Genomic DNA, 21,274 nt, shown 5'->3' on the forward strand with positions numbered 1-21,274 from the left:
GCTTAAGGCAAATGCTTAGGATTCATGTCCAATGGGAATGTTCACATGCACTTGTCCTGTGAATGAAAATAGTCTGTGGAAGTCAAGAAACAGCCTCTTGAACATGGGTATAGCACATCCAGAGAGAGACTTCTTAGAGCAGTGCAGGTGCAGCACTGACCCCATTTTTGGAGTTGTGCGTAGAAACTTACAACATCAGGCTAAAATGCTGCCCTATCTAGGTGGTCTTTGTGACTGCAAAGGCTTTATCTACAAGCATTCAATCCCCCTGCTGAGGTTGCAGACTCGGTATTTTAGTATTTCTGATAAGTAATCGTCTGTAGGTATCTACTGTGAATCTACCAGGTTCTAGGTAAGACTCAGTCTTGGATCTCTGGGGTATTGAATTCTACTCACCCCACACACATGGTCTGGGGGTTCAGCATTTGCCAGGCCTTGTGCTTGGGGTGCAAAGATAGAGAAGACCCAGCCCTAAGTTCTCAGGCTGCTTCCTGCATGTCATCCCCTGAGAGCCTCTGGCCCCAGACCCCAGACCCAGACCTCAGCCTCATGGAGCTGCATGCAAGGCTCAGAGCAGGTCCTGTTCTCCTGTACCCCGGATTCGTTGTGCGTCCTCTTCCCTGCCTCGGCGGCCTTTCCTCTTAGGGCTCCCTGGAGTCCTTCATCCTTCAGATGAGCTCAAGTGCAGCTTCAGATCACCGAGTGAGAACCTGCACCAGGAGCTCCTGCCACGCCGAGGTGTTGCCACTTCCTTCAAGCTTTCCGTTCGCTCTCAGCTCCCAGAGGCACCGTCTGCTGCTGCCCCATTCCCAGTCTGTGCAGGGCGGCCCATAGAACAGGTGCTCAGCAAACATTTCTTTCATTGGCCCAACTCAAGAATGCCCTTCTGCTTGGTCAGTCTGGACACACAGTGCAGGGTGAGCTTGAGCCGAAACCTTGATTTCATTCTTGTGACTTAGGGACATGATGTATGCCTCCCTTGTAGGCTAAGAACTGGTAGAAATGCCACCACGTGAACTTCGATCCCATTCCTTTAAGTCGAGCTCAAGTTGCAGAACAGAGATGGCAATTATTAATCGCTTTTTGAGGAGACGCTGGGATAGCAAACCCTGAAAGGAGAAATTGTGGTGTTTCTCTGAGCTCTTAGGCAGAGGGAAATATGCCCAAAAGATTTATGGTTGCATTTATTTCTAGGGTGATTGAATGTCAGAGGTCAGATAATATATGAGTATATTCTTGGCTATGCTATACTTAGAGTGTTTGAAAGTGGATTTTAAATTGCACTGGTCTCCAGTTAGGGCATGGATAGCACATTGAATGTTAAAAGGCACAAAGACTCAACCTGATAAAAAAAAAAAAAAAACCAACTTGCACAGTTCCAAAATACTGAACATTGGCACATAATCTTGTTATAAGAAATAAGAGATCATTGATTTTTATGTTACCATCTAATAATAATATGTCAATAATGTTATAATCCATGCATTTGATCTGAAGAACAAAGCCGTGGGTATGCATGGCTCACGGCTGTTTTGGTTCTGTATTTGCAAGGCTGAATTGAGTTCAGAGTCACTCTAACTAGAATGCTAATCAGTGGGGTGAACACTGGCCTTCTAACAGTCTAGTGACCTGCTGGTGATGCCAGATGAATCATAGTTCTGTTTTTTTTTTTTTACTTAATTTCATTTTTAAATGAAAGTCTTCAGATAGCACTTGGGCGAGTTATAAAATTTATTTATTTATTTTTTTGACAGGCAGAGTGGACAGTGAGAGAGAGAGACAGAGAGAAAGGTCTTCCTTTTGCCATTGGTTCACCCTCCAATGGCCGCCATGGCTGGCACGCCGCGCTGATCTGATGGCAGGAGCCAGGTGCTTCTCCTGGTCTCCCATGGGGTGCAGGGCCCAAGGACTTGGGCCATCCTCCACTGCACTCCCTGGCCACAGCAGAGAGCTAGACTGGAAGAGGGGCAACCGGGACAGAATCCAGCGCCCCAACTGGGACTAGAACCCAGTGTGCCGGCGCCGCAAGGCGGAGGATTAGCTTAGTGACCCGCGGCGCTGGCCGAGTTAAAAATTTATAAACATCCAGATGCTAGATGCAGCTGGTGTCCAGTATGCTGATGTGCCCCTAATGTCTGTGCAAGGCCAGTGTTTTCCAGTGGAAGTGTGGAGGGGTGGAAGGCATTTTCAGACCACACTAAGGTTCTTTGCTGTCTGCATTTGAACCTGTTTCCTTTATCCCCCTTACAAATACGTGTTTAATTTTCTGTACATGGTGTGTGCGTTTATTGGGACACAGTAGCCAAAAGTGAGGTTTTAATTGCAGGGTAATACAAAATTCACTCTCCAGTCTGTAACTTTCCCTTGCCTATTACGTAGCCCTAAACAAAATGAATTTTTACTCACAACATTAAGTGATTTCTCTGGCCTTCAGAGTTTGAGTCTCTTGGTTGACCCGAACAAGGTGAATTACCTGCTCTTTGAATAAAAACAACTCAGGACAACTTCCAGTCCCAAATAGTGTAAGCAGTTCTTCAAAAGGCATAGCACTAATTTGCAAAGCACATTTAAACTGGACAGAAAAGGACAGCAAATGGCTGTACTACTTGTGTTCAAAATCCCACTACAGTAGCCAAGAGTGGGAGAAACAGACAAGAGCTAAGAACAGCCTCGTGGTGTCAGCACCAGGAAGACAGTGAGTGGTCTACATGGCAAAGCCAGGTTTCCCCGATGTGATTTTGCTGCTGCCTGACCTCACTGTTTGCACTCTTGGAATCATTCCAGTCAGAGGTCATTGAAGGAAGACAATTTTAGCGAAAAGCTGATTTCTAAACACCTCTTAACAGTATTTTTCGGGTGAAAGATTGACTTAAAATATTTTCATCTCACTCCCTTTTAAACCAAAAGGCATCAGCTCAGAATGGACCTAAAGAGAATTTTTAATGGATTGAGATTAAATCTATCATTTTTACCCAGGGAAAATTCCTTCTCATTTATTCTAAGGCAGTCTCATGTAAAGGAACTATTAAAGTGATGAGCGACAGTGTTTTGACAAGCGCTCGTCCTGCAAAAACTTGAAATCTCACTGGAATACAGTTACGTATTATCTCTGGAGAAGAATGCCCTATTTAAAAACTAGGACAGATCATGTTGATAGGAAAAAACTGTGTGAACAATACATCCAAAATTAAAGAGTGAGTTACTGGCATCCATCTAAAATCAACAGGAAATGTAATTACTCTTGGAAAGCACTCTTGTCCTGCCTTAGAGTGATAAATGAATTTTTTTTTAAATGAGCAATGTATTGTTTGCATTCAAAACACCTCCCCAAAACAAAGACAGAAACAAAAGGAGCAGCAATCTGGTGGCCCCCCAGTGTTAGCCATGAAAGGGACAGTAAGAGCAGAGCAAGCTGCCCAATCCCGCGATGAGACCTCCCTGCTGACTGTCTTGGAGACAGGTCTTCCTGATTGTTGTACAAGCACTATAGGAGATGTAGAGGAAGCCAGTAGGGATCCCTGCCTACCTTCCCCAGCCACTCCCTGTGCTGCTTGTTCTTTTTCCACCCCGTGGGATGCCCTGGCTGCAGCCAGAGAGGGTGGTTGAGGAGCAACTGCTGTTTCCCACCCCAGCCTCACACTGCTCAGGCTGAGCCAGGACAACCATCATCGTCACAGTGATGGCTGCCCTTCAGAGTGTCCCGTCCTCCCTGAGGGCCACAAGAGGTAAGCGCCTGAGGCCAGTCAGTTACTGTTTCTATGCCAGTCCAAGTGTGTGGCTGGTTCACATCGTGTGATGGCATGGTTTCCCTCTGCGCTATCAGTTGCAATACCCTTTTATGTCTTGGTGATTCCTGGGTGTGTGCAGACCCTGGTGATCTTTCAGGAACTCCTTGCCTGCTCCTCTGAGTTGAAGGAAGTTGGTTCTGTTTCTCAGAGGCAGACCATGAGCCACAGATCATCTCTGATTCATTGGCAAAGCGAGCCAGTAAACCTCTGCTATTTCTTTGCTTCGAGAAAGGAAGCAACTAACCAACCAACCAACCAAGCGTACACTTGGATTTACAAGAGAAGAGTCATACAAGAGAAGAGTCATTTGTTCTTGTTTGGATGGATACATTTCTGGGAATGTGGACATTTCTTTGAATGTGTTCAACAAACATCAGTCAGAATAAACAGTTTCACTAGGATTGTAAAACCTCGCCCTTATATATACATTGGAAGTTTTCAACATTGCCAGAGTGTGGAAACATGCACTTAAAAATAATTTAAAATCAAGCACACATCAGAATTGCTAGCTCCCATCCTGTGCCGTCTCTGCCTGGCTGTCCACGACAGACAACTATACCTACACCCACAAATATTTTCTCCGGAAAATGAGTCAGGCACAAGACCGAGGGCAGCTGTTGGCACAGAAGTATCAAACATATCTCTAAAAAAGCATTTGTTGATCTAGATAGACTGACAGGCCATCATGCACAGCTTTTACGGGAACATTTCGCATTGTCAGAGTAGACAAGAACACACACACAAATAAAAATGAGGCTGTTGTCTTACCTTGTAGAAAGCGGTCAAAAGCTACACTGTTGGTGGGATAGTGTACCAAGTGACAGACTTTTGTACACTCTTTCTTACTGGTGGTATACAGTCTACAGGAAAAGTAAATATACAGCAAGTATGAAACACATGTGCACACAGCATTCCTTCCTGTTAGTATCATTGCTTCTTGCTCATTTGGAGAGGAGGCTGCGGTAGAGACCTTAGGCATTGGACCTACTCTTTGAGCAGGTGTGAGGGCCTTCGGCAGCCCTGTGCATCACGATTCAGGTACCTCTGAACATGGGAGTGCTGGGACCCTTGAGGCCAGGCAGTTGGGTTTTACTTGCTTGAGCTGGAGCCGAGGAGGGAACCAGCTCCAGGTCCTATCTGTCTGATTCGAGAGTTAATTTCTTCTGTTTCCCTTCCTTTTATGTCAGCCTTGTCCAGTCTTGCTGGCCAGCCTGCGTGGTGGTGAGTTCAGAAAGATGAAACAAGTAGCATAATGCGGAGAATGTCGGGGACCCAAACAAATGAAGAAGCCAAACAAAACAAGAGCTGTAACAGATTCACACAGCACGGGACTAGGGTCTGGGATTTCCTAGGCATCGTTTTTGTGTAGGTTTTGGTACCCACATCCATTTTCCAGTGGTCTAAGAGTTTAATTTATTTCTTTTGTGGTGTTTGTTAAATTTTACTTTTAACCAAATACTTGCTTATCTTGACAGCTCTACTTTATGTAATAATCCCTTGCTTTGAGAACAGCCCAGTTTTTATTTACATATTTTCTTTATAGTAACTCAAAAATGGTAGTTAAACAGCATCAAAGTACCAACTATACAAACTTGAATTGAAAAATAACTTATCCTATATTTTAGATGCACACTGTAACTCTTTTAATAGGTGCTTGACCATACAATGTGTTCATTGGCTTAAACCAGTCTTTTAAGCAGTATTATGTCCAGCCTCTCTCCCAGGGTCATACATTGTCACAGCCATGGAAAGGTTGAGTCCTTAGTTGTCCACCTGCCTTCTGCCTCCAGATGCTACCCGTTGGCCACAGTGAATTAATTGCCTGTGACTGGCCAAGTATTTGGGGTGCCTTTCTGCACTGCCTGTGGAGCACTGGCTGAGAAAATGGATGGTATCTTCAAATACAGGTAGCCCGGAGCCCCCTTGCAATTATGCATCGTCATCCTTTACCAAGGAAAGCATGTGGCCAGAGGGTCACTCACAGGGTCTCATGAGCATGACCAGTCCAAATGCGGAAGGCAGCAGGTCTTACCCACTCATCCCGGCAAAGCCACGTGGCCTGTGGTTTGATGCCACCCTCCACCTTGAAGGGAATCAGAGGGACCATTGGTAATCTGTGGCCACAGCACAGACCTCACGTTCCCTGCTAATTGGGCATCTACATGTTGGCCTTGAACTTCCATCTGCAAGTCAACAGACCTGCAGGGGACGTGCCTAGACCAGGATGCAGGTGGCAGGGTCAGTTCAAGGTCCCCTTCTTCTTAGAAAGGAGCATTGAAGAGGCCCCGTGCTGACTAGCACCGCAGATACCGAAATGCAGCCTGCCTCTTCTGCACCTCTCATGACAGAGATCTTACTTCTACAAATAAGCATTCAGTATGCAACCAAACTGCATGCCGGCTTGAGCTTTTCATGCGGAATGCAGAGCTCAGCAACATTGACCCAACTCTGAATCCATCTGATGTCAGAAGTCACAGACACTGAACATGTTGAGAAGTTTTGCTTTTTGTTTATTGCATACAGGACAGAGCTTTCTCCTTCAAACGATGGCATTTTTAACTGAAGAAGCAACCTAAGAGGGAAATCGAACTCCTTGAAGAAAAACCAGGCAGCACTGGGATGGGTTTAGTGTGTGCCCACACGAAGCCAACAAGCAAATTCTGTTTCATGTAGACGCGTGGTTGCACGTGGAGTTGCATGAGCAAAAGCGCGCGTGCACCGGATGGCAGAGTGCGGTGATGGAGCAGAGTATTCGATGAAAACACGGAGGGTAGAAATACACTGAGACCAAGTGTTGAGAGAGCAGTGAGAGAGGCCGTCTGTGGTCCATTAGTTCCCTGTGTTTGTCACTAACTGGACTCCCTCTCAGATACCCAGAGTCCCTGGTCATACGCATGATCTGTGTTCTCATTCGTAACCAGATGGCTTACGTTCAGGCTGTCATTCCTTTGTCTCTGTCACTAATGTTCACATGTTAGAGATAATGGGAGCTCTATTCGGCTTTAAACCCAATTTGATGACATTTTCTAGCTCCAGGCTAGTTTTGTCCATTTTCCTTTATTGGATTTGTCAATAGTGCCTTTTTTCCATCTGCATACACATTTTCACATAGATGGAGTCATTGTAACTAAGTAACTAAGTGTAATTGATATCTAGGATATCATTTTTTTCCATCTGAATGGCTTTTTTGGGAAAATCTTCAATGATTATCTGTTGCATTTCTGTCTCAACTCCTCTGTCTTTTCCCATAAGTTAACTTTGTTCCCAATCTGCACGAGTGGTAAGGCTGTGGCATCTGTGTCCAGTGTGCACTCAGATGGAATATTCTAGAATGAAATCCTTGCCCATGAAGATGAACTAAGTGTCAGAGCTGTGCGCACACAGTGGGCACCAGCACAGGCGGCTGTGTGAATTAAAACCATACGTAGCACAGCTCTGTGGGGTCATGGGCCTCTGGCATGCACGGCCCTGGACAGCACGGGTACAGGACAGCGCAGTGGCTTCAGGAAGCTACAGGCTAAGGTTTTTTTCAGTCTTCCTCGGGACCTGCGAGAGCTGAGTCAGCAGAAACCCCAATGTTTGGAGGTACATGAATCTCCTCCTATGTTTCAGCGATTAGCTCAGCAAAGTCACTGTGGTATTTTAAGGAGTGTCTACATAAAATCAGACAATCTCAGGCAACTTTTTAAAAATGCAGACTGGTTGTAGGACAAAGGCTATATTTTATTTTTTTTCTGAAGTATTTTTCTTGGCTCTATGTAGACACCAGAATAACAGCCATAAAACCCATCAAAACCTTTTCAACGATTAAAAAAAAAAAAAACACCAAATGATTCCCAAATGGGACTCCATCCTTGCCGTGACTGAAATAGACAGCACGGTATTTGATTTTGGACTCAGTAAGAAGAGGCCTCTACCTGTGCAGCCTTCTGTGAGCTTGGCTTACTCTTGCCTTTGTGGGCAACACAACAAGCAGTATTCCACATTCCATAGCACATTGAACTCACTAACTTCCCTGTAAGCATCATGACATTCTGTACCACAAGTGGCCTCACCAAACTGGGAAGCTGGCTTGCTGCCCCTGCTCCGAGAACAGGGAGCTGAGAGGAGCTACCACAGTGCAGAGGTCAGAACTGGGAGCTGTCCAGCTTCTGCCAGGTACAGGTCACTGTGGTGACTCACCTGATCTTGCTGAGACCAGTACCTGCTTTACACACTGACTTTGAGGAATAAGCTTCCGGAGCAAGCATTGACGTGATACCTCAAAGCGGGGCAGGTGCAACTCTTAGTATTAGCATTAGTCTTTTAGCATGCAGTATCACACACCACAGGACACAAGGATTAGGCCTCGTCCTAAGAGTTAGTCACAGTACAAGTGTCTGAAAGTTAGTAATTCTCAAGTAGTATAGCATTGAATTGTCCAAATTTAAACCCCCTAATTTTGGGCTATTTTTAAAAATACATGCCGACTTCCAACCGTAATTTCTGTTTATTGATTTTGGGAAGTATCTCATTAAATTTGTGTTGTGTGCATTCATGGATGTGTTTGTGTCTATATGTATGTGTAGAGATATCATCTGAAATACCAGCGTCACAAGACCTTCTAGAATAAGCAGCCAAAGAGGTGTAAATATGGAGATCTATTTACCATCACAGGTACAGGTATAGGGAGATGCAGAGATACCTTGTTGCAAATACTTGTTTTTGGTACAAGTTTATCTGCCTGTTGGTGTACAGTGTGTGGCAACCACCAATGTGTCTACTTAAAAAAACACACTGAAATTTACTTCTATGCAAGGATTTTTCTTTCTAGAAGACTTGTTCAGTTAAAAATGATAACTGTCTGTATGTGTGTGCTCCTGGAAAGAAGTAGTGCTTGCAAAGTTGGTAACTACTGCAGTTTCTGTCCTGCTGTTAGAGATTGTTAACTTGGATGTTTCTCTACTAGGAGGTCATTTCTTTCCTAGGAGGAGGGCAAGGAAGGTAGCTGACACCTGACAGGTGTGCTCGTAGGTTTGGTAGCAATGCGCAAGAAGCCAAGACAGAGCCTTCAGTCACTGAACTCTAGGAAAGCTCTTTCCAACAAGGGGCAGTAAACCAGGACAAGAGGGACTGGAACTCTGGAAAGCAGAAGTCGGCGTGCCCCATGGCATTCCCGTCAGTGAGACCAGAACGGTCACAGTGTTACTCCAAAGAGAGCCCAGCACGCGCCACCTTCTACAGAGCTCCCCGATGCAGAATGGGATACCAAAGGCCGTTTACTTACTGTTTGGGTCTACGTTTTCACAGAGTTCTGTCTTGGCCTCACCGTTGGGTCTGTCACTGGGTTTGTGTGACAGCCTTGATGACATGGTGGCAGCTGTGACTACCGCCTTGAAGCTTCGCTTCCGTTTCTGGACGTTGAGTTCAGGGTGGAAAATGATGATGTACACTTTCGGCATGTATAGCATCCCCAGCGCCACCGATGCACTTAGGTTCATGGAGATGGTGAGCGTGGTAGTTTGTATGTAGAGCTAGGAGACACAACACACAAGGCACTATTACAAATCAAATGACTGCAGAGGGAGTCTGGACACTTAAAGTGATGTCAACAGTGACTAAGAGAGAAAATGTAGCAACCTTCCAGACTTTCTTTTTTTTTTGACAGGCCGAGTTAGAGACAGAGAAAAAGGTCTTCCTTTTTCTGTTGGTTCACCCCACCCCAAATGGCCAGGAGCCAGGTGCTTCCTCCTGGTCTCCCATGCGGGTGCAGGGCCCAAGCACTGCCTTCCCAGGCCACAGCAGAGAGCTGGACTGTGGACTGTGGACTGCAAGAGGAGCAACCGGGATAGAATCCGGCGCCCCCAGTGGGACTAGAACCCAGGGTGTTGGCACTGCAGGTGGAGGATTAGCCAAGTGAGCCGCAGCTCCGGCCATCCTTCGGGACTTTGTGATTGAAAAGAAAGACGAAACAATTCTGGGCACTTAGTGGAGAGTTTGTGCATATCTTAATTGGATGCCCTTAGGTAAATCCATTTGCATGCTTGCCCTGGAGAAGTCTCTGACTTGGAAGGTCAGGGCTGATGATTAATCAGATTTAAAGTGCTTTGCATCATAATGGCAGCTGAAGAAGAAGATCATAGAAGTTCATAATCGTGAATAAGCTGTGGATTTATTTTTAATTCTACACTGATACGTAAAGGGGTTAATGGTACATGGCTGTTTACAACACAGACGTTCTGGGACCTCATCTGAAAGGTCTTTATGCTACTGTATATGGCTTCTACTTTGTGATTGTTGAAATCCATCCTTTCATACCTACTCAGTACTGAGTTCAGTTTTGCTGAGAAGGAAGCCGTTCATACGCAGTTCTGTCTCTCACAGAACACACCCAATAGCAGGAGCTAAGGATGTCGCCATCTCCCACTTCTGCACATTGACACGTGGCTAGCAGGAGCCACAGCCTTGCTTTATGGCGTGACTGGGAGTCTGGAGGGAACCTTAAGAGGTGTCCTCAGAAAGTCGGCGCATCAGCTGCCGGCTGTGGTCCAGGGTGTTAGCTCACTGCCTCGGCTGTACATCTGCACAGGTACTGCATGAGGGGTGTGGCTGGCTTGTTTCTGCTTTCTTGCCTAGAGCCGCCTCGAAGAGGAAAGCCACAGGCGAACTGCGTGGTGCATTTGGGTTTCTCATGTGCTCTCACGGTGATCTCTGTCACGTGGTTCTCCATTTCTCCGTGCAGGTGCTAAGCTGCAGGAAGGCAGGGGCTGCCTCTGGGGACATGGCTGTGTGTGCTGAGCAGGCCATTTGTAGACACCTGATCCATAGAGGACAGATGCACCCAGCTGCTGGCACAATGGACCCCTCTTTTCTATCTAGGACTCAGGGGTAGATAGCCTTTCTCTACGTAAACAATGTCTGTGCGACCCGCTGGCTCCTTGCACGCTTCTGATCTTTCTCCTTTTCATGGAGGCCCCGTGAGATCAAAAGCAAGTGTTCCATCGTGTCTGGCAGGAATACAGTTTGCTGTCAAGCCCCAATTTGAATGGTGAGGGGCTGCCAGCTGCTGACCGGGTGACCCTAGTGACCATCGAGCAGAAAGGCAGCACTGTACTGACTTAATTGTCACTGTGTTGTGAACGAGGCCACGTCTGTAAAAGTCCTCTCCAGCTACCACAGCGCCTTCAGACTTTCACTGTGACGTCGCCTGCTCGCCCCTGCTGGTCAGGAGAGGCTTACGGGGCTCACGGAGCTCTGAGCACCTCCAGTACTCCCCTTCCTTCCTTCCTGGTCCCGGCTGTTAGCTCCCTCGCTAGGGCTTTACAAACCATGGTTTCCACGGCATTACATGTTAGGTTTCTGTTTTTCTGCTCATGAGCATATTTTTCAGTTGCAACGATCACTCATGGAGTTTTTATTTTTCTTATGTATATGTAGCTCTACATTGCCTATATATGGTTACATATATATATGTGTGTGTGTATCTGTGTAAAAGAGTCTGCAAAAAGTTCATGGGAAGTGTGTAGTGTGCGAAAAGCATGGAGTTCAACTTCCTGTGCCACAGTGAACTTAGCTTTCCATTCCATGTTTCTATAGTCTTTTTGAAACACCCTTGTATGTGTAGATGTGTATACTTTTCCGTAACAAGTACTATTGAGTTATTGAACGCTCCAAAACTACATTGTTTATTTTATGACAAATTGAACAACCATTATTTGCAAACTAGAGGCCATCAAGACTTTGATATGTTTTATTGATTTTTTTTTCAATCTCTGAGGATGCTTGAGAAATGTGTAAAGAGTGAGACCAATGTCCCTGAGCCAGACCCAGTTCCCATCTGCTCCCTACCTCTCTCCCTACCGTGAGGGTCTTTTTTTTTTTTTTTTCTAGCACACTGATTAAGGACGACGAATCTAGAGCTAGTCAGAGTTCAGTTCTCATTTGCTTGTTTTGTTTTTTACTTTTGAGGTTTTCCGTGAGTTTATTGCAAAAATAGTGCAAACTTAATAAGTTCTAAAAACAAACTCCAAAGGACCCAGCTGCACTTAAACACAGCAGCAAGCGCTCTGGGTCACAATACTGATGAGCCTTGTTCCCCGGCTGTTCATGCCCATCAAGACCTCTCCCCATTGGAGGCTGGCCCTGGGGACACCAGCTTGGTCCAGCCACCACACTCAGCAGCACTTTTGGGGCCTTGGTGTTCACTCCGTGGTGCTGTGGTGAGGTCTGTGTTGAACACGGTTCAATGCTCTGAGCTGTGACTCTGAGCTTCGAAGAAAGTTCCCGCACCTCTGGGTGACAGGGAGATGTGGATTCAGTAAGCAGCATGAGCAGAAAGGACTGGGAACACTACTGTCACTTTATAAACACAGGAAACATCCGTTCCCCTTGGGGTGCATTTGGTAAAGTATTATTCTAACTCGGGCAACTGTGGAACCAGATGGGACAATAAGCTTAACAAACGATACGATATTGCTAAGAATAAGTTGAATATTTCTTTCGACAGTGTATTGGAGTCCATAAAGCTCATATATTTAAACAAAATAATAAAAACAGAACAAAACGCTATATGTAAAAGCTAAAGAAACAAAATGCAGTAGATTGAGGTTCTTTTTCTTGAGGTACCTGTAAATTTAATCACCACCCCTAACAAGTACTCTTGTTGGATGAGAAACAAAACGCTTGCTGGTGAGCTACCTGTAGGGCATTTATTATTACTGAGAAACTGCAACCTTGCTGATCTTGGAAGGCACCTTACTCTACAAAATAGACCTTAAGAATCAGCCTGATGGAAGTTAGGAAATTAAAACATTTAACCAGAATCTTTTTTTTTTTTTTTTTTGAGATCCTACAGCAAAAAGCTTTCTGAACCAACTTTAAATATTTTGCCATTAGGAATGTTGCTTCTCTTGAAAAATTCAGAAATTGCTCTTTTTTTTTTTTTTTAGGCTGGAATAACATAACATTCTTAACCATTGGTTTCACAAAGTTATAAAAGCAAGTTTTGCAAAACAATATTTGCAGCAATACTGATATACATAGACATTTCTTTTTTTCTTTTGTTCTTTTTGTTTCTTTTCAAATTTTAATTCCCACATGTAAGGGAGAACATGGGATATTTGTCTTTTTGGGTCTGAATTTTTTCATTCAATGTGATATCCTCCAGCTGCATCCATTTTGGTGCAAGGGGCAGAATTTCATTTTTTATAGCCAAAAAATATCCCAGTGTGTATATCTGGCACATTTTCTTTATCCATTCATCTGATGATGGACACCTGGATACATTTCAGATTTTAGCTGTTGTGAACAGTGCTGCTATGAATAGGCTGGAGCAGGTATCTCTTGCAGACATTGTATGAAGTCTTTTGGGTATATTCCCAGGAGTGGGATTGCTGGATCATATGGCAAGTCTATGTCTAGTTTTTTACAAAGTCTCCACACTGTTTTCCACGGTGGCTGCGCTACTTTACATTCCCACCAACAGTGTGTAAATGTTCCCTTTCTCCACATCCTCATCAGCATTTGCTACTCCCTGTGTTTTGGATTTCAGGCATCCAACAAAGGTGAGGTGATATCCCATCGTGGTTTCAATCGACATTTCCCTGACGGCTAGTGATGTTGGGTGTTTTCTCATATATTTATTGGCCAGTTGTATTTGCTCTTTTGAGAGCTATTAAAGTCTTTACAGATCTAGAAAAAGAAGTTCTAACATTTATACACAATCACAAAAGATCCAGAATAGCCAAAGTGATCCAAAACAAGACAAAAATCAAGCTGTAGGCATCCTAATACTTGACTTCAAAGTGTATGACAAAGCTGCAGTGACTAAAACAGCTTGGTACCAGCATAAAAATGGATGCATAGGTCAGTGGAACAGAATAGAAAGCCCAGAAATTAATCCACATACATAAAGCCAACTAATTTTTGACAGATGTGCTCAGACCCTACAGTCAAGTAAGGATAATCTCTTAAACACACGGTGCTGGCAAAACTGGATTTATCTATGTAGAAGAATGAAATTAGATCCATACCTCTCTCCATATACAAATATCAACTCAAAATGGATCAAAGACCTAAATGTAAGACCTGAGACTATGTTGTTGCTGGAAGAGAACATTGGGGAAACAGTCCAAGACATTGGTGTAGGGATTAATTCTTGGACAAGAACCCCAGAACAAGTAACACAAGCAAAACTAAGCGAATGGGACTCTTATCAAATTCAGAAGCTTTTGCCCAGCAAAGGAAGCGATCGATTGAGTGAAGAGACCTCCAACAGAATGCGAAAAATATTTGCAAACCACCTATCTGTCTGACCAAGGATTAATATCCCAAATAAACTGGCAATTAAGGAAACTCAACATTGACAACAAGAAAAAAAAAAAAAACAACCAGTGCAGTTGAGAAATGGGCAAAGAGCTTCAACAGATGGTTCTCATTCCCTGGTTTTGTGACCCCAAGGAATTTGCTTTGCCTCAGCTCATGCCTCTCTCGAGTGGGAATACATGGGATCTGCCTCACGGTCTCGTCCCGATGACTGCATGAGCGTCCCTGAAGTACCTGGGATAGGACTTACGTAGGAAGCCTTTTTCTTTTAACTTTTCACTTTATTTGAGAAGCAGGGAGAGAGAGAGAGGGAGAGATTTTCCATCTACTGGTTGATTCCCCAAATGCCCTCACCAGCCGGGACGAGGCCAGGCTGAAGCTGGGAGCCTGGAACTGACCACATGCAGGTCTTTGGTGTGGGTGGTAGGTCCCCAGGTGTTCGATTCATCCCCTGCTGTGTCTCAGCACGTGCAGTAGCCAGGTGCTAGATGGCAACATGCGTGTGGGCGTCCCAGTTGCCACAGAAGCCACTGCGTCAAATGCCCAGCCCTAAGTCCTTTTTTTCAAGTGTGTAGGTAAAAGATGAGAAGGCTTTGCAGGGCAGCTACCTGGTGCAGGGATTAAAATGCTGGTTGAGGCGCCGGCTTCCTCTGTTGTACTGCCTGGGTTCGAGTCCCACCTCTACTCTTGACTCCAGGTTCCTGCTAATGTACACCCTGCGGATTCCTGCCACACAGGACTGAGTTGCCAGCTCCTGACTAGGACCCGTCCCAGTCCTGGCCAGTGAGTAAATGCAGGAAGTGAACCACAGGGCGTCATATGACTGTCTCTATTTCTGTCTGCCAGTCATATTCATTAATTAATCAGTCAACATTTGAAGAGCAAATAAAGGGTTCTGAGAGCAGAGAGCACACAGGTGCTGGTCCACAAGGACCCGCATGCCCTGAGCCCGGGAGAGGAACCAGAACCACATCGCAGCCGCCTTGCCTGCAGTCAGCAGCTCACCTGAAGCTCCACATTGTCATGGCCATGTGCCCTCCAGTACTTCAACAAGCTCCAGTGCATTTCTCTTTACTCTGTTATGGTTCCTGTTCCGTTGATGCGTGCTGAGCAGTGCATGGCCCTGCTCCATCTTGGCTGTTTCATACTCTCTTCTTGTTGGCGTCATTTCTTCAGTCCCACATCCAGTCCACTTGGTTGGAGACCACAGGGATCCTCAAGGACACAGTCCTACTGAGCTGAAGCCTTGTCCGGGGCTGGCACTCAGTGAGCCCCGCCCTGCTGGGCCATCTGAGATCACCCTGGTGCAGAGCTGAACCTGTCCCACTGACCCAGTCTACAGTGCTCCGGCTCGTAGGAAGCAACAGATGGCTTTTGAATGTGTGTGTCTTGTAATAAGTGAGCTTAGTTAATCTTCAACCTCGATGAATTTCATGGGCCTAGTTTCTGCTCCTGGGTAGAATGTGGCTTTAACGATACCCAGTGTGTATGATTTAGGTTACAGAAATACAGAGCATGTAGGCAAGAAATTCACAGTGAAACCAGCAAATAGAGAGTGAAACCAGGCTTGAGAGTTTGATAGACTTGAATGTGTGCTATAACTAATCTCAGTTTCCTCATCCATAGAATAAAGGTAGTAATAATTACTGTATCTTATTGAATAGACAGTCTAAGCTAACTAATATATGTAGGTAGGGGTGGGCATTGTGACACAGCATGTTGAATCACTGGGACACCTCTGTCCCATATCACAGTGCTGGTTCATGTCCCAGCACCTCTGCTTTCAATGTGGCTTCCTGCTGAAGTATCACAGGAGGCACCAGATGATAGTTCAAGTGCATGGGATCCTGCTGCCCACATAGGAGACCTTGATGAAGCTTGGGCTCCTGGCCCTGCCTGCCAGTGGTGGACATTTGGGGAGTAAACCAGTGCAAAGGAATCTCTTTGCCATATTCTCTTGTCTCTCTCTCTCTCTCACGCTCTCTCTCTGTCTCTCTCTCTTTGTGTCTCTGTCTCTTGCTCTCTCTCTTGCTCTGCCTTTGGAGTAGATGCAAAGAAATGAACAAGCACTTAAAAATGACTTAGCAGAGTGCCCAGAAAATATGAACCAGTGATGTGTTGGCTGCTGATGGTTGTGCTCTGGCACAACGGCTGTTGGGCTGCAGGTGTCAGCATAAGGCTGTCTCTGTAACCACTCTGATTTGAAGCCTTGCAAATAATGTTGCTGAGTAGCCCGGCGGTAGTGTCAGCCACGTCCATCCCTGTTCATGTCTCGTCACAAATGCACCTGCCAGTGCACTGAAGGGATGGTCAGGCGTGTGGTCAGTCCAGTGCCAGGCAAAGCTCAGCTGTGATGCTGCAGGAGGATTCTCCCCTTGGCCTTCATGTTTGCTCATTATGTAAAATGGAAATGGGACCACAAGCCACCTTGTTCCTGCTGTGCCGTGTCCTGCTTATGGTTGAGTTTTCCTTGCCTGATATTTGACCGCTAACCTGTCAGGGAGCTGGAACACTTACGAGGGAGTGCTTGTGAGCAGCCCGAGAACTGCCAGCTCCTGTGTGAGTTCCAGAAATCAGTGTAATTGAGGACGATTCTGAGATGGAAGGCACACCATGAATACCTGCATGAGTGACAAGCTTTAAACTTCGAAAAATCAGAGGACTCTCAATGCTGTTCAAAAAGGACAAGAAAATGAAAGGAAAGCTCCCGGGGCACAGATCTAGCTTAAAGGCTGGAATTCTCGGGGAAAAATGCAGTCTCCAATTGGGGTTCTCAGGATAGTGTCATTAGAACAACCAGTGTCTCACGATGATCGCAGACTACAGAAATGAGTCAGTGATATACTCACGAATGCCCGCCTTCGTCTATGTTATAAACTGGACTGTTTGAATGGTGAGTTCTAGAGAGTCAGTGGTGTGAAATCCTGCTAGACAGACCTGGTTTCTTGATGGCCATGGATGTAAGCCTGGGGTTAGTTCTGCTGTCCAGGTGGTGTTGAGGGACCTACCATACACATTCATCCACTTAACACTTCACCATTTCTGTCAAGATACTGCCGAGTACTGAGCCAGCCCAGGTGCCGGGCACACACTGTGTAAAGGACAAGTGGGCCCTCTGCACATGGGATCCGCTTTGTGGCAGCAGGAGGAAGGTGACAGAGCGATGTCACACAGCACAGTGGTGGGCGAGGGTGGCAGTGCATTTGAACACGACGAAGAGAGCCATTTGCAAGTTTCTTTGCTACGAAATGGTGCATGTATGCGGTGGTGCATGAATCAGCGTGAGTTACTCGTGGCGCAGTGTATGTAAGAGACCACATCATCACATTGTGCACATGAGCCTACAGCTCCTACTTACGTCTGTCAGCGCAGTGAAGGATCGCACAGTCCTTTTTCTCACTCTGACCTGCCCTCCTCCTGGGTGCACCTGGTTCACCTGCCCTGCCTGGGACTCCCAGCCTCTGTGCGCTGCTCAGTCCCCTGGTCCCGTCTCTGGAAAGCGTCCCCATCTTCCTCATCAGCCCAGGTCCTTTGTCTGGCCTATTCCCGAGTTGTGAGTTGTGGCTGCAGTAGCACTTAACCCTGTCCTCGGGGCAGAGAGCAGTCCGCTGTGCTAGGAGGCAGGCCTGGAAGACGGAGATTGATTCGAGGAGCAGTGCTGTGGGGGACGATTTGAGTATAATGCAGTGTGTGATTGCGTCTGTGATTTCTTCCCCGAGGGGCACTGAGTGAGCTGTGTGGCAGGCACAGGGGGAGATATACGCCCACACACAGACACATGCCACTGCAGCATGGCCAGTTTAACAAGAGGTCGCCAGCAGCAAGCCTCCTGGCGTCCACTTCTGGAGGCAAACTTTGGGTCATTTGTGTAAGCTAAAGTGCCACGTTCATTGTGGCGTTCATGTACTTTGTAGTCACTTAAGCTGTGTTAAACGTGCCAGAGACTTGTGGGTCTTCTTCTGTATTTTGTGTCACTTGGTGCCATCTTTCCCTTGTTGGATCACATGGCGAGTGCTGAGAACACGCGTGCCGTGGTAGAGAATGAACACAGTGTCTACCATGGGGCGGCAAGGTCCACACTTAAAGCAAATGTGAGGTCGGACAAATGCCCATGGAGTCCAGCACTGCGGATTGGTATTCTGTCACCAGCTGTTTTCCTAGGATGCGTGTGCTTCTCTGTCATGATGGCTGCAGAGGGGAAAATGATGATGGGACCCAGTGAGACAGCCAGTGAAGATACACAGATGGGTGCCCGGTGCGTTGTCGCCACTTAACAAAGGATACTGCTGTCCTTGATTGATTTATTGGCTGTCACACAGAATAACTTGTTTTCTATATTGTTCTTTTTCCTACAATCTTAACACATTTTGAAATCCTTGTCTTTCTTGCAGAATCCACTGAATAACAGCCCATTTGGGGGAAAACCGTTGCATTTAGTTGCTTCTTTTTTGTTTGAAAGCATACTCAGATCCCTCTTTGATCTGTCACTGGCTTTTTTTTTTTTTTTTATAAGACATAAGCCATTTTTTGTGTTCCCTGGTGACAGCTGCGAACTGGGCCAAGCAGGCCTTAATAGCGTATTTAGGGTGAGACGAGAGAAGCTTCGTAATTGTCATGGCATCCTCAGGTCTGGGTAATAAAAATGACAAATGTGGCTCACAGTGGCTAAGAGGAATGGTACGTCATTACCTGAGAGATGGCTGACACGTGGGTGTGACGCCACTGAAGCGGAAGTCTGTGGTGGGGAACGCCGCTGTCTGCCATCCGTGCCACCTGTGCCCCTCGCGTCTGACCCACAGTGGATGCTGGGGAAAATGGATAATTGCAGGTGGTGTGGAGGGAGACAGGGTGCCCGGCAGTGGGAGTCACTGAGCCATCGGGACGGCCAGCACATGGCGGGTTTTTTTCATGGTGAGAGAACACGCCACGAGAGAAGGACCCAGGTTGGGGGGACTTTGAAAAGGTCCATGGAGTCCGTGCAGCATGCGTTAAAAGACAGGTCTCTCCTAGGGCCCGTTTCTGAAGCCCCTGCATTGCTGTTTCACAGTGCACGTTTTTCAGAGGTTTCAAGGTTGTTTGAGCCTGAATAAACCTAATTCTGTTTTTCCAGGAACTTGTTAATATACTTTCATGGACTAGGGGGGGAGGGCATTTTTTTTTTCATGGATGACTGAGATGGTTCAAAGGGAAAGATCTGGTTGTTAGGATGGATGGCAGATCCTGGCCTTGGGCAGGTGGTAGCGGTAGATGGACTGGGCAAGTAATCTCAGCTCTAGGAAGTTGTGGCATCGAGATACAGACAGAGTGTTCTGTTGCCAGAGTGTCTGGTCCAAAATCCTCCCCTGCACTGCCCCTACCACAAAGCTCTGAGAGCCTGGAAGATGAAAGGAAATCATGCTGGCCGGCGCCGCAGCTCACTAGGTAATCCTCCGCCTTGCGGCGCCGGCACACCGGGTTCTAGTCCCGGTCGGGGCGCCGGATTCTGTCCCGGTTGCCCCTCTTCCAGGCCAGCTCTCTGCTGTGGCCCGGGAGTGCAGTGGAGGATGGCCCAAGTGCTTGGGCCCTGCACCCCATGGGAGACCAGGATAAGTACCTGGCTCCTGCCATCGGATCAGCGCGGTGCGCCAGCTACAGTGCGCTGGCCGCGGCAGCCATTGGAGGGTGAACCAACGGCAAAAGGAAGACCTTTCTCTCTGTCGCTCTCTCTCACTGCCCACTCTGCCTGTCAAAAAAAAAAAAAAAAAAAAAAAAAAAAAAAAAAAAAAGAAAAGAAAAAAAAAAAAGTATCTGCTCATTTAAACATCACATTGTTCCCACTAAGTCTGTACTATTGCTATGTGCCAATGAAAAAGAAATGTGAAAAACAGTTAGCATAGCACCTGGCATTCATGGTGGCTGCCCAGGAAATGCAGGTTATCATTAATGGAATCTGGCCCTCATACTCTGCAGATAACAGGCACATTCTTCACTGTAGACCTCCTAGCTTGGAATAGAAGTCTGAGAGATGGATCATACGCAGAGAGACACACATCAGGTCATCTGTGCTAGGCCTCTGGGCACAGGACTGCTAATAATGGCGGCAATTAGACCTTGTGTCACTGCATCTGTTCTTGCTTTAACACCTCCAGGCACACCTGCTAGGAAGCCTACACACCCTTGTAGTATTTATTTGATGGATGCAAGGCAGGCGCTCCAGGTGAATGCCAGTGGGTTTCTGGAGTATAAGATGACAGAGTGACCACCTGCGTCTTGTTACCCTGCTGCCAGCACCGGAAGCCTGATGCTGTCTGTGCTCCCCCATGGCACCTTCAGAGAGACATTCTCCTTCCAGTTCTCCATATCCTTGGAACAGCTCAGTGCCATGCTCCCCGAGTCATTCTAGCAGGCTGTGTGTTCCAGGCGGGTCACTTTGGATTTGTGTGTGTGAGAGCAGGCACAGCCCACACAGGCTAATGCACAAAATCTGTGCCCTCAACCTCACCCCCAGGCCACGGACCTCTGGTTTTTGATTTAAGAAAAAAAAAAAAAGCAAAAACTCAGCATTTTTAAGGCAGTTTGATTTTTCTACGCAGCCACTACCAGTTCTCCTTGCTTGTGTTAGCTAAGAGGTTATTTACCATTCCTGCTGGTTCAAGAGCCCAAAAGAGTTAGGTCTGTGCCTCACCGTGATTTGACATGAACAACCAAGCCCTTTCTCGCAGCAAGCCTGAGGGCACACTGCGGCCAGATACCCCCCAGCTCCTGTGCGTCCCTGACCCCGGAATCCTCCAGAGTGAACCCAGTGTCCCTGAGGCAGGAGGCCCTGCCAGATTCTCTCACAGTATGAAGCACCGGCTTGTACCTCCCTGGGCAAGGTACTGGCTAATAGACGTGATGCTCTGCGTTGCTCTGCGAGCCATCCAGTGGGTGTAAAGAAAATAAAACCTAAAATTCAAGTCTTCCATGGGTACAGATGTCAGGGGAGACTGTGACACGTGCGCAGCTGTCCTGGCTTGCCAGTTGGTGGAGTCATCTTAAGAGATGCAATGAACACAGAAGGAGAATCCAATGAAAATACTGACATCTGATGAATGGTTAAGTAAAAATAATGTTCTTGTCATTTCATGGGCATATCATATCATCACTTTAAAAAAAAACTGGACTTGTAATCGGGAAAGCTAGCCCTGAGAGGGTCAGTGATGAGA

The 21,274-nt window shown here is 46.5% G+C and overlaps 1 protein-coding gene across 2 annotated transcripts in view; it reads right to left on the reverse strand.

The window, feature by feature from the left end:
• GRM7 (glutamate metabotropic receptor 7) overlaps positions 1 to 21,274 on the reverse strand; it is a 742,767-nt gene that overhangs the window by 44,286 nt on the left and 677,207 nt on the right. For both annotated transcript variants that reach the window (XM_089305656.1, XM_089305657.1), the window contains 2 exons: positions 9,055 to 9,301; positions 4,557 to 4,648 (listed from right to left, as the gene is read on the reverse strand). In XM_089305656.1, coding sequence (XP_089161782.1) covers positions 4,578 to 4,648; positions 9,055 to 9,301 — 318 coding nt within the window. In that variant the 3' untranslated portion in view covers positions 4,557 to 4,577. The remainder of the gene's footprint in view (positions 1 to 4,556; positions 4,649 to 9,054; positions 9,302 to 21,274) is intronic.

The sequence above is a fragment of the Oryctolagus cuniculus genome, chromosome 10 (assembly GCF_051225735.1).
Source record: "Oryctolagus cuniculus isolate XC-2025 breed Fujian yellow rabbit chromosome 10, ASM5122573v1, whole genome shotgun sequence".
Classification (NCBI taxonomy): domain Eukaryota; kingdom Metazoa; phylum Chordata; class Mammalia; order Lagomorpha; family Leporidae; genus Oryctolagus; species Oryctolagus cuniculus.